Genomic DNA, 13042 nt, shown 5'->3' with positions numbered 1-13042 from the left:
TGGAAGCTGTAAACTTATTTTATTAACACACACACACACACACACACACAAGCCCAAGAGGTTTAAGTGGTACTAAAAAAATCCAGTTTTTTTTTAATGTATTTATGCATGCTAATTAAATAAAAAAAAGTAAATCGAAAATATTTAGCATTTTTTTAAGAGTTTTTTTGCTAGTGAATCTTAAGATTTCCCTGAAGAAATATTTTCTCAAATAAATATATAGGAATATAAAATTTTAAGACTGTCATTCTAATACAGCGTTATTGGGGGGGAAAGGGATTGTTAGTAATGGAGACTGAGAATCCCATTGCTAGCAATATACCCAACCAGGTTGACCTACTCGCGGTTCCCCCTGGAAACTATCATGGTTAATTCCTGATGAATTCATCATAATGGGCCAACTGGCCTGTTTTCATTCTCATCTATCACCCCTCACTGGTGTTCCGCCAGCGTATCCCGTTAGCGCAGGCCATTACCATACCATTTTCTCTCATCAAAAAAAAATACAGCGTTATCAGCTATCAAGCTAGTATATGAAGTTATAAAATATTGACCAATGTTAAGCCGCGGGAAAAAATGTGTTGCTAGAATATTCCTTCGAATGGATGTTCTTAATTTCAATTCAATCTCGCATATTTTGTAAGGAAACTTAAAATTAAACAATTACAATTTACATAATAAAGACTGTTACTAGCTATGAAAACTAAACGAACCAATAGGTATATTTTATAAAAATGTATTGATCATCGTAAATATTGTACACAGCATCCTTATGTTACGCGTTATTTCAGCAAAACATTCACCACTTTCGTTGATCAGTAACTCGGTCGGGGCAATAGAGCAAGTAAATATTTACACAATTAGCTCTCGAGATCAATGCGTCATATACATCCGATACATGTTTGAACCGTTACTTGAACTCTGCTAAATTGGTTAACCGTACTACAGTCGTTGGTCTGATTTTAACGGTGCTATTACAGTTTAATTAACAAGACGGTACGATATTTTTGTACTTGTCATGTACTTCTGTTATGATTTAGTTAAATTACCACATTTTACGGTTATTATTCTTGTTAAATTGTGAAAAGAAAGTAATCCTTAATGTAATTAATAACGTGAAAGTAAGATTGTTTGACATCAAGTGGGTTTTAATGCTTTAACTTATAGTTAAGTAATACCTATTGATATATGGGTATACATTTTATTCACTAAATGTATGCCTGTTTTGTGGATGAAGTCACGGGTATGTTAGTGTTTGATTTAATATTATCACTCCTTATCTTTAAGAGAAAATAAAGCAAGGAATAAATTTGATTTGATATTATCACTCCTCATCTTTAAGAGAAAATAAAGCAAAGAATAAATATGCATTATCAAAAATCAAATTTTATTTAAAACTATGCCTCAAAAGGTTAAAATCCATATAGAATCATATATATGTTTGTTTGTGTTTTACAAAGGTAGTTAAAATAAAGTGTTATTACTATATAATAATATAATAGTTAAAATAATATAATAGTTAAAATAAAGTGTTATTACTATATAAGTGTTATTACTATATAATATAAGAGAAATTAAAACGCAACTACCCCAGGAGGGTACCGGCACTGCCGGAGAATCCGTCCCTGAGTGCAACTCAGGCAGTCCCATCGTATCTGGGGGGGACAAATTTCTCATCGACGGCGATGCGTTATGCCACGGGTCACGTCATGTCTCCCCTGTTTCCCCAAATGGCAAAAAGAGGGCAAAGGAATGCCAAATTGCAACGATGAATGTTTGTGGAGGTATGGATAGTAAAATAGACGAAGTATGTGAGATGATGAGTGAAAGAAGAATTGATGTATTAGGAGTAAGTGAAACAAAAAAGAAAGGCTGCTCTATTACTACTTATGACCGATATACTGGGTACTGGTCTGGAGTTAATGACTCTGAAAGAAGCAGCCAAGGAGTGGGAGTTATTTTGTCAGAGAGAATGAATGCATCTGTTAAAGAATTTGAATTTGTAAGTCCTAGACTCCTCTGGATACGACTGAAAGTTGGTTTGACCCGTATTTTTCTTCTTTGCGCTTATGCCCCAGATATGTCCAAGCCACCAAAGGTCAGAGAGGATTTCTGGGATAGTGTAAGAGAGATTATGACTAAATGTAAGGAGAATGAAAGAATTATTTTGATAGGTGATTTTAATGGCTGGGTGGGAATCCGTCGCGATGGATATGAAAGGAATTTAGGAATGTTTGGAGATAAAAGAGTGAATGAAAATGGTGAAAGTTTATTAGAAGTATGCCTGGAGAGAAATCTGGTGGTGACTAATACTTTGTTTAGTCACAAACTGATTCATATGTATACATGGCAAAGTCAAACTGAGAGAAGTATGATTGATTTTGTAGTTGTGGATGAACGATTAAGAGCGAAAGTGAAGGATACAAGAGTCTATCGTGGTACGAATGTCGGAACCGATCACTTTTTGGTGATATCGAGAATAGGTGGCTTATTCAATAAATGGCGACATCGTCCACGTGTTCGTATGTCAGAAATAGAAAGAGTAAGAGTAGAGAGACTGACAGAAGAACAGGTTCGAAATCAGTATCAAGAAAGATTGAATGAAAGATTTAGAGAGCTACTGAAGAAAGATAACTATGAGATAGAAGAATTTTGGAAGGAATTTAAATGCGGAATCTTTGATATAGCTACTCAAGTTTGTGGTGTAAGTAAGAGGAAGGATGTTAAGATGAGAATGAATGTATGGTGGGATGGCGAAGTGAAAGAAATGGTGGCTCTAAAGAAAAAGGCATGGATGGATTTGTTAGCTACCAGAGCTAATAAGAGAATGCAAGGTAATGTAAGTGACATTGAAAAAATTGCAAAAGAGAAGTATGATGTAATGAAAAAGAAAGTTAAAGAATTAGTAAGCAAAAAGAAAGAGGAATGTAAGGATGAGTATGAAAGGAAATTCTCTAGAAATTTTCGAGCTAATCAAAAGCTTTTCTGGCATTTAGTTCGAACAGCTAGAGGTAAAAAGAGAGATCCGAAAATGGGCGTGATAAGGGATATGGATGGTAATGTTATCACGGAACAAAAGGAAGTCTTAGATCATTGGAAGAGATATTTTGAAAGTTTATTTGAACGTGGAAGTGAAAGAAAGAATGTTGAAAATGAAATAATGGACGAAGAAGTTGACAGTGAAAGTGATATAAGTATGGATGAAGTAATGAATGCAATGAAGATTATGAAATTTGGTAAAGCAGCGGGATTCGATAGAATATCTGCCGAAATGCTTAAAGAAGGTGGAGAAATCATTGTAAACCTTCTGTGTCTGCTGTTCAATAAATGTTGGCGGTCCGGTTGTATTCCAGGTGACTGGAGCAAAGCTGTTATTGTGCCACTATATAAAGGCAGCGGGTCACAGCAGGAGTGCAAAAATTTCCGCGGAATAAGCCTTCTTAGTGTTGTAGGCAAATTGTATGCTAGGATTTTGATTAAAAGAGTGATGAATGAGACGGAAAGTAAAATTTGGGATGTGCAAGCAGGGTTTCGAAAGGGTATGGGATGTACGGATCAAGTCTTTTCCTTAAGGTGCATAACAGAGAAAACCTTAGCTCAACATCAGAAGGTTTTCTGCGCCTTCATTGACCTTGAAAAGGCTTATGATAGAGTGGAGAGGAATGAACTGTGGTCAACACTGGCAATGTATGGGGTGAGCAACCATTTGATACGGGCATTCAAATCTTTATATAAGGATTCAAATGCCTGTGTCAGAATAAATGGAGTCTATACAGACTGGTTTGGCATTGAACGCGGTGTTAGACAGGGCTGTGTAGCGTCTCCTTGGCTGTTCAACCTATTTATGGACAGTTGCTTGACCGATTTGAAAGGATCTAATTGTGGATTCAGGATGAATGAGTCTCTGTTTAAGACTCTTTTATACGCCGACGACCAAGTACTTTTTGCATCGTCGGAGTATGAATTACAACAAATGGTGACTATAATGAATGAAGCGTATGCAAGAAAAGGTATGAAAATAAATGCGAAGAAGACGAAGGTAATGGTTTTTGAGAGGAATGAAAGTTTAACGGCATGCCAGATTATGATAGGAGATGAAAAAGTGGAGCAAGTGAGTGAGTTTCTATATTTAGGTTCTTTGTTTACGAGGGATGGGAAGTGTGACAGAGATATTGAGAGGAGAGTAAAAGCGGGAAACAGTGTTAACGGTGCACTGCTCTCGATTATGTCAAGTAAAAATGTATCGAGCAAAGCTCGCCTTGCTATAATTCAAGGAGTACTGACACCAACACTCATGTATGGAAGCGAATCGTGGGTATGGCAGAAGAAGCATGAAAGTAAGATAAATGCTGTACAGATGAGAGCTTTGAGAAGTATGTGTGGTATTACTTTAAAAGATAGAGTAAGAAACAGTGTGGTTAGAGAGAAGTGTGGACTGAAAGACGATGTAGTGACAAAAATTGAAAAAGGAATGTTGCGTTGGTTTGGTCATTTGGAGAGGATGGATGAAAGAAGAATTACGAAAGAGATTTATCGAGCAAGAATGAATGGAGATGTCGGTAGGGGCCGCCCTAGACGGACGTATGTCGACCAAATAGGCGACGTGCTGAAGAAGGGCCATCATCGTCATCTCAGCCGCAAGACGTCCACTATACTGGACATAGACAATATTATTATGAAGCCTACAGAATAAAAAACTTTTAATTTGATTTTGAGTTTATTAAGAAAGAGATGAAAGTAAAATGTAAAACTTCAATCATTAAAAGTACCCGTAACCGACGAGCGTGTATGACAAGATTGATGAATGTGGAAGAAGCGAAAGAGGTTTGTTTGAATCGAAGCATTTGGCGTTCCATTGTTTCTGCCTACCCTAATGGGAGACAGGCGTGACAGATATGTATGTATATGTATGTTATTACTATATGCTAAATTAAGTAATTTAAAAGTTATGACCGATCAAACACGTAATTTTGAAATAATATTTTTGTGCCCAAAACCTAAATTATACTTTCGTATAATTATAAAAATTGGTTTTAGAGAAATGTTAAAATTAGAAATGCAATGTGTTTATAATTATGATGGAGCTGTATTGACTTATAATGATAAGATATTATGCCTGTCAAGATAAACACCAAAACGAACTATACCTATCTACTCGTATTTATAAGTACAGGTTCTAGATAGTTTTTTTTAATGGGTGATAATGGTATGGTAACCCCGCGTGCGCTATTGGTATACATTGGCGGGGCACCAGTGAGAGATGATAGATGTGGATGAAAGCGGGTCAGTTAGCCCAACCTGACGAATTCAACTAGAATTAAACACGATGATTTCCAGGGGGAACCACGTGGAGGTCGATCTGATAGGGTATATTGCTAGTAACAGGGCTATTTGACCCTATTACTAACAATCCCTTTTCCCCCGGTTCTAGATAGTTGAATATTTATAAACGTGAAATTACATTAATAATTTCAATGAACCATTTATTTTTTATATCTATAATAAAGAATAAATTAAATTTACAGACATTTTCTTTTTTGGATTTGGTAAATTGTGTAGTTGAAATTGATTTCGTTGATTTTCTGCGATTCGTTGTTTGTGTAACTATATATTGGGGTTGGAAATTTTATATACATAATATATATATATATAATTATTATACAAAAAACCGACTTCAATTGTAGCACTATTTAGATTTAAAAATTAAACTACTGAACTGATTTTTATAAAGTCTCCATGGGACCAATCTGTAAGCATATCCTTTCAGATAAAAAAAAATCGGTTTACAACTGACGGGGTTATGAGCTAACAAACAAAAACAAAAACTGATTTGAAACCTCCTTACTTCTAGAAATCGGTGGAAAATATCAGCTAATACATGTATGAATTGACTATTTCGTTTCCTATTCGTTTACTATGCCTATGTTCGGATACAAATAACATCAGAAAAGAGAGTGGCAATAACAATGAACGTTCGGTCGGATATTTTATGTCTCTCTAAGAATGTTTTCAACAAGATACATACCTATCTCATGGGATCTGTATGTTCTATTATTCAGCCTTTTCTAATCTTGATAAAATATAAAGACACAATAATACGATGAGTTTTCAGGAAATACGGTCTCTTAAAGTAAAAATGAACTTACATCAGACTCTTTTAATCTTTTAAGCCTTTATTATCAAAGTTAAAGTATAGATAAAAGAATAATTCAAAGTTTATTTTTCATTTCTGACATTCGTCACAAGTTAAAGCGAAAGTTACGCAATTCTCTAAATTAATATTTAAGCTCTTAAAATATTATCTTGATTAATAAGTGAATTAAAAATAAATATGTTCTCTGATACTGAGATAAATATTATCTTTAATTTAGATATATAATTAGCTATGTCTATAATTATTCCTGAAACAAACACTCGTGTCATTACAGAGTTTTGTCCAGTGGAAAAAAATAGATACACATAATACTTTTTAGAAATATTTTTAAATCTTCAATAATAAGTAGTTGATTTATTAATAAGAAATATTTAATTTCAACAATAATATCCCTTGACAACTACGGCACGTGTCTCTCATTAATAGGAATACTAACTTACCGTTACCATGTTTCTAGCAAATAAACTTCATTTCATTTCATAAATAAGGTCTTATTTAGGGATTTCCTTCTTTTCATTATATTATAAGGATACAATTAAGATTAAGAAAACTGCTACAGGTATTGTTTTTTATGAATTGGATAAGTCTTTTTACATTGTATTGTTTGCTGTAATGAAAAATATAATTTTATAAATTTACATAGAAAAGAATTTTTTTTTATGAGTGAAAATGGTATGGTAACCCCGCCTGCGCTAACAAGATACACTGGCGGAGCACAAGTGAAGGGTGATAGATGAGAATGAAAACAGGTCAGTTAGCCCATCATAATGAATTCATCAGGAATTAACCACGATAGTTTCCAGGGAGAACCGCAAGGAAATCTACCTGGTTGGGTATATGGCTAGCAATGGGATTCTCAGTCTCCATTACTAACAATCCCTTTCCCCCCGGAAAACGATGGTTTGATTAAGATTAATAATAGATGACTGTAAGTAGTTATATATATATGTGGGTGTTTCAAGGGAACATAAATCGTTCTAATTGGGAAAACTCCGAGGAGGCCAAGGATAGGTACCCGAAACCGCCGAGCAGTATATGAATGTGGTGCAAGATTGATGGATGTAGCAACTAATTGAGTAAGAGCATATGGTGTTTTATTCTATATTTAAACTGAAGGACAATCCGTGGTATTCGTAAATATTTTTATATCTATTTTATATTATTAGTATAGTATCATAGTAAAAATGGCTACTATAATATAAAAGGCACTTACACACAAGGTCGGCCCGAAAAGATGAATTATCCACAACACGGAACGGTAGCGCAATTGTAAGGGCAATCCGCTATTGATGGTAACACATTTCCCAAGAGTGTTTGTTTAGGCTCTTAATGGAATCTACTTAACGCTCTGACAGTTAGATAAAACTACAGGGTTTTACGTAAGACGAATTAATTATTTTTATACAAACACCAAATATAATATTGTTTTCAACGTGAATGTATGAAAACATGTCTGGAGATTTGGCATAGTTTGTAAAAGGTTTGATAGATTTTAATGCAATACTATAAGCTACATAACCACAATATAAACGATGTTTATACTATTAAACATTTTCGATTTTTTTTTACTTTAATGGCGTTGTTTGGCGACTTTGTTACGTCTTGTTTTATAATTTAATTTCAAACTTTTTTTAGTTAACTTTGGTATTACACGTTTTTATTATCGCGAATTCAAACTTATCTTTTATTGTTGTAATCTTACAGTTTTATTTGGAGTAACAATTCCGTGTACAGTTTACCTATAGTTTCGATGTTCTTTGTGTATTTAGGATGGGCCTTGAAATGAGGCTAGGCAGTATAAATACATACGTTTTCACTTTAACTAAAGATTTACCAACATACAGTTCTATCTGGTAGGAGTAATAATAGATTTAGATCGATTATCGCGCTATCGTGTAGATATATACGGATTTGTATCATTATTTATCATGTATTGGAAGTATCTATTATCAAATGATTATAACTATTATAACTATACCATTTATCATACAGACTCATTACAGGCACTTATGATACGTCATTTTTAAATCGGCGATTATCAAGACGTTTTGTATAGATGACGATCATAGTCCATACATTTATAAAGTTTCAGGATAGTACGTATATCTTACACAAAATATTCTTAAATTAAAATCGATTTTTATTTGTTAAAGAATATAATTTGTTAATGCAAGATATGTACTTTAATAAAACATTTTTAAAAGTCGAAGTGCGGTTGCCAAATTGTCAGTCAAGCGTGGCAACTACTGGCAAAACTCCCCTTATGGGCAGGCTTATGTTCAGCAGTGGACAGTTAAAGGCTGTTTTAATGATTATGATGATGTACTTTACTGTAGCCTATAGATATAATGAGGTCATGAGATATAAGAAATGATCTTTTATGTTAAAGTCCGTGAGAATGTTAATGTTGATATTTTATGAATAATTTTTTTGAAACGAGTTTTGAGAGTTTTCGTAACTGTCATTATTATATAACGTAATAGTTTTTATTAGCGTTTAACTGTACAAACTAATCGACAGTTATTAAATTTGTATAGATTGGTTATTTATTTAAACGAAGGTAATATTCACGAGTTAAGGTTCGTTTATTCAAAATGTACTTTGAAATATGTGTAAGATAATTGCAGATTTGAGTAGTTTTTAATTAAAATATGTTAGTTATTGTTCTAATTGTATTTTGATATTTGATAGTTTTGACTACTTGGATTCTAGATTAAACCTTAAACCTTAAGGGGAAACAGATATCTATTGACACACTTTTCTAAAGGCTTACTTCTTAAAATACCTAATTTGTAAGAGATTGAGAAGTATTTATAGGTTATTCTATAACTTAATAATATATAATAATACATAAGTGAAAAACTTAAATTCTTGCTTCTTAATTTATAGAATCAGGACAGAGAAAAAAAAAACATTATTCCTGTATCTAAGAGTGGAATCAGATTGTGGATTTTAGTGAGCGAAGATACTGCAAAAGCGAACTGCTTTCTTCCAAGAAATCTTGGCAAGACAAGGTAGCTTAGGATTCCAACACTACAAAAATAGTGTTATATTTTTTCAAAAAGGGTGTATTATTATCCTTGCTCTAATCATGTTTATGATCAATGAAAAGCGAACATGCAATTGTGGACTGAGGAATGAATGAAAACTATTGTTTCCCTCAAGATAAGTCTTTTTTTTATAACAATATGATGAATTTATAATGTCGATCATTATACTTCTACCACTCATTTGTATTTCCTTACTGATGAACAAAACCAATGGATGCCCAGTACGCAAGTCCTCATTAGCCACACCAGTTTTCAAGCAAAATTAAACTTAATGACTTTATGGATATTTATAGCTACAGCGTGAACTTTAATAATTTGAAAACATAATTATTGCATTTCAAATGCGGTATTATATAATTATTACGTTTGTGGTTTGGAAGGGTCTTTAATTAAGTTGTTACTGCGGTGAAATTCGTCACATCAAAGACCCGAGAAATACTAATCAGAGGGAGTGCCCATTAATAGATTACTCGTATTGGGTCGTTTCATTACATCGTGCGTTGCTCATTTTGACTTATGTCCTGATGGCGATATGAATCAATAAGTATGAGCACCATTAGATTATTAAAAAAGGATCGTATAAATAAAGACACATTTACTGTTAATATATTAAATGTGAAAGCGAGTTTGTTTGTTTATTACCTTAATTTACCTTAATGGTTTAACCAAAAATTATAAAATTTTGTATACAACATACGTACTATACGGTATGCAGAAGGATGTAGGCTATTTTTTATCTTGGCCAATTAATACATCTCGGTTACGTAGACAAAGTCAAAAGTAAAAGCTAGTACAGAATAGATGTTAAACTTTAGACACGATCTCTTTTTTCGGCTTTTGTCTGTCACTAAATAATAATCATTAAAAATTTTATGTTCGGCTGTTAATGTCACGGAATCATAAATTTTACAGTTGTTTTAAGTTATATCACTTTCTTTTTTAATCTCAAAATATAAAAAAGTTTAAAATAATGTATCTTAAAAAACTAAATTTAATGTGCAGGTTGTCTTTTGACGTAGTATAATAGGGTTGAAATAGAAATAATATCGAATAAGCATCAAATTGTATACTAATAACATTTGACATCCATTCCAAGCATAGATTGAGTAACTGCAGTTCAATATTCCATGTGATTACGACTTGAACATAAAGCTTATTTACAGGAAACCGATCTTATATTCTTTTCTATATTAATATTATAAAAAAGGAACATTTGATTGTTTGTCTGCGTGTAATACTCAAAAAGTACTCAACCGAGTTTAAAATTTCCTTCAACTACAGTAAGCTACATTATTAGGTACTAACATAGGGTGTAAAATAATTTTAGAAACTCGTGAGAAGCCGGGTCGGATCGCTAGTGGTATATACTGTAATGTTTGACAAGTTTGTCTTAAATAATATACTAATAAATTCAATTGAAGCTTTTTTTGAACCAATTTGAACTTCTTAATACGACTACAGAACCCTGTTACATTGTAATTCATACGCCCAAATGACTTTTCTTCTACAGTCAGTAAAGGACCAGAAAAATAGAAGCCACTTTTGCTAGTATTCTCGTGCATTTTTTGATGACTCCTTGTGTTCATTCAGTTATATTAATTGGCTTTAAAGTTCTCAACGCAAGTAATTACAATTACTGAGCAATAAGATGAGAAGAGATCGTGGTTTATGATTTCCAGTGACAGTAAAAGAGCAAAACTAATTAAATTCAATCTTTGTGTTTTAGCAATTGTTTTTTAAGTACTGATTTAGTATTTGTATCTTGATTATGCTTTATAACTGAGCTACAAAAGAGGGAAAGGGATTGTTAGTAATGGAGACTGAGAATCCCATTGCTAGCAATATATCCAACTAGGTCGACCTCCTCACGGTTCTCCCTGGAAACTATCATGGCTAATTCCTGATGAATTCATCATGATGGGCTAACTGGCCTGTTTTCATTCTCATCTATCACCTTTCACTGGTACTCCGCCAGCGTATTCCGTCAGCGCAGGCGGGGTAACTATACCATTTTCACCCAACAAAACAAAAAAAAAACTGTGCTACAAAATATATATAATGTTTTTCAACAGCTGTAGCTTCTGAATTAGTTAAACGCCGCTTTGTAGCGGGACTCTATCATCACTCTATCACGGGACATTATCACAGAAACAAATTAGAAATGCCGAAGACATGATAAGATAAAGAAGTAATAGATTACAGTACACTGTTTTGAATACATTTTCTGAAGTTGTAATTCTTTTTGTTTTAAATAAAAGAACACGGATTTTGTATTATCTATGGAGTAGTCTATGGGATCCAGTAAATCAATAATCTTTTTTAGTGTAATAAATATAATACATTTCACTGTTATAATTCATTTTACTTGGAGCATATAAATTACGTAGTTTGAGTTTTAGATTCATCTAAGTAAACTAAGATCTCACTAAGGTGCATGTTAAAATAGAATACCTAATAATTAAGTCATGTAATGACCTCAGTGTTGGCACAATTCTTCTTCTATTTACAAACTTGGTATGATAAAGCTTTAATATCAGCATCTTGAGTATTGCAAGAGCGACTTATTTTATAAATATTTTAAAATTTACAAAATAGGTGCATGAATTCTAATTTATTTATATAAGAATTTGATTTTAAGTAGGTCGATCTTCGTATACACTTTTTTAATATTATATTAAATATTTTCATATAGTGGCTCGGTAAAATAATTTATTCTAGATTATCTTTCTGCGTAGTGAAAGTTGAATCAATTTCACATTAAGACTGTCTCCTGAGATAAGTTTGCATTCATATAATATATTATACGTAAAACCAATTATATTTCATGTTAACGACTACATTAAAAGTATCGAAGTTCCGTGGAGATCGCAAACTGTGATATAATGCTAGCAAACATCACTTATATAAGATATTCTGAGGACATTTAAAAGCTGTATATAAGCAAGAGAGAAGCCATGACTACGATACTTTACTATACTACCATAATAATTATAAGATAATAAGCATTTTAAAAATAAATCAATCAACGTACTCTTTTTAAGTATCAATCTACAATTTAAAGCCAAAAATATATAAGCATTGACGAGAACATAAATCGACAAAAAGGGCAGTTTTATTTTAGAATCTATAGACTTAACGCCCAATAGAAAAGTGGTAGGGCTTTCTATTCTAGTTAAGTGCAGATCGTGAAGTGATCTCACCAAACCGGTTGACCCTTCATGCCGGCAGTCCGTTCAAGCGAGAGCGAGAGCAGCGCACGCAAGTGCATCGCACCCTCTCAGCTACGCGCTTCGATAAACGCATACCATTTGTTATTGCAGCAAATTTCACCGGTGGTCATTTTCTGGAGTCAAGCACAGCACATGTTCCAAATACAAATATAACACCAAACGTCTAGTCGAGTTAGTACACTTCACGGCACGTTCCATCCGCGTCGCTACTCGCGAACGACTAACCGAGTAACCGAGCCAAAGAGCTCTACCCATCTCGCCACGGAAAAATAAACGGGATGGTGCGCAGTGTGGATACAGCTTAAATAAACAAGCGGCGATACAGTTGATGCTCTACTACTGAGACAATAAAGTTGATGTTACATATTTGCTGGGTGATACTTAAGCCGATTCGGAATGTTGTGTTGTGAATGATTGTTGGCTACAGCCCGCTATATGCAATGGAAAAGAAAGTAGGCGCATTTCCCCGAGTTGGATGCTGTAAGCTGCGGTTGCCTATTCGAAATGCGGTCAGTGTCGCTAGTAATTCTAGATTTAATGGCTATTGTGCCAGTGTAGAACTCGGCCGGGTTCCATCGATTTTAGGGCTACGTCTAAGTAATTTATGT

The 13042-nt window shown here is 33.5% G+C and overlaps 1 protein-coding gene across 2 annotated transcripts in view; it reads right to left on the bottom strand.

Moving 5' to 3' along the window:
* LOC113515553 (uncharacterized) overlaps positions 1–12683 on the bottom strand; it is a 58184-nt gene extending 45501 nt beyond the window's left edge. Inside the window, exon 1 of one of the 2 annotated variants that reach the window (XM_026899809.3) lies at positions 12510–12683. In XM_026899809.3, coding sequence (XP_026755610.1) covers positions 12510–12544 — 35 coding nt within the window. In that variant the 5' untranslated portion in view covers positions 12545–12683. Of the gene's footprint in view, positions 1–12404 lie in introns of both variants that reach the window. The other variant, XM_026899808.3, reaches the window with a different exon arrangement.
* Between the last annotated feature and the right edge of the window lie 359 nt (positions 12684–13042).

This window comes from Galleria mellonella, unplaced genomic scaffold, assembly GCF_026898425.1.
Source record: "Galleria mellonella isolate WM207_F2 unplaced genomic scaffold, CSIRO_AGI_GalMel_v1 utg173, whole genome shotgun sequence".
In the NCBI taxonomy this organism is placed as follows: Eukaryota; Metazoa; Arthropoda; class Insecta; order Lepidoptera; family Pyralidae; genus Galleria; species Galleria mellonella.
This window is presented reverse-complemented; position numbering and strand designations above follow the sequence as displayed.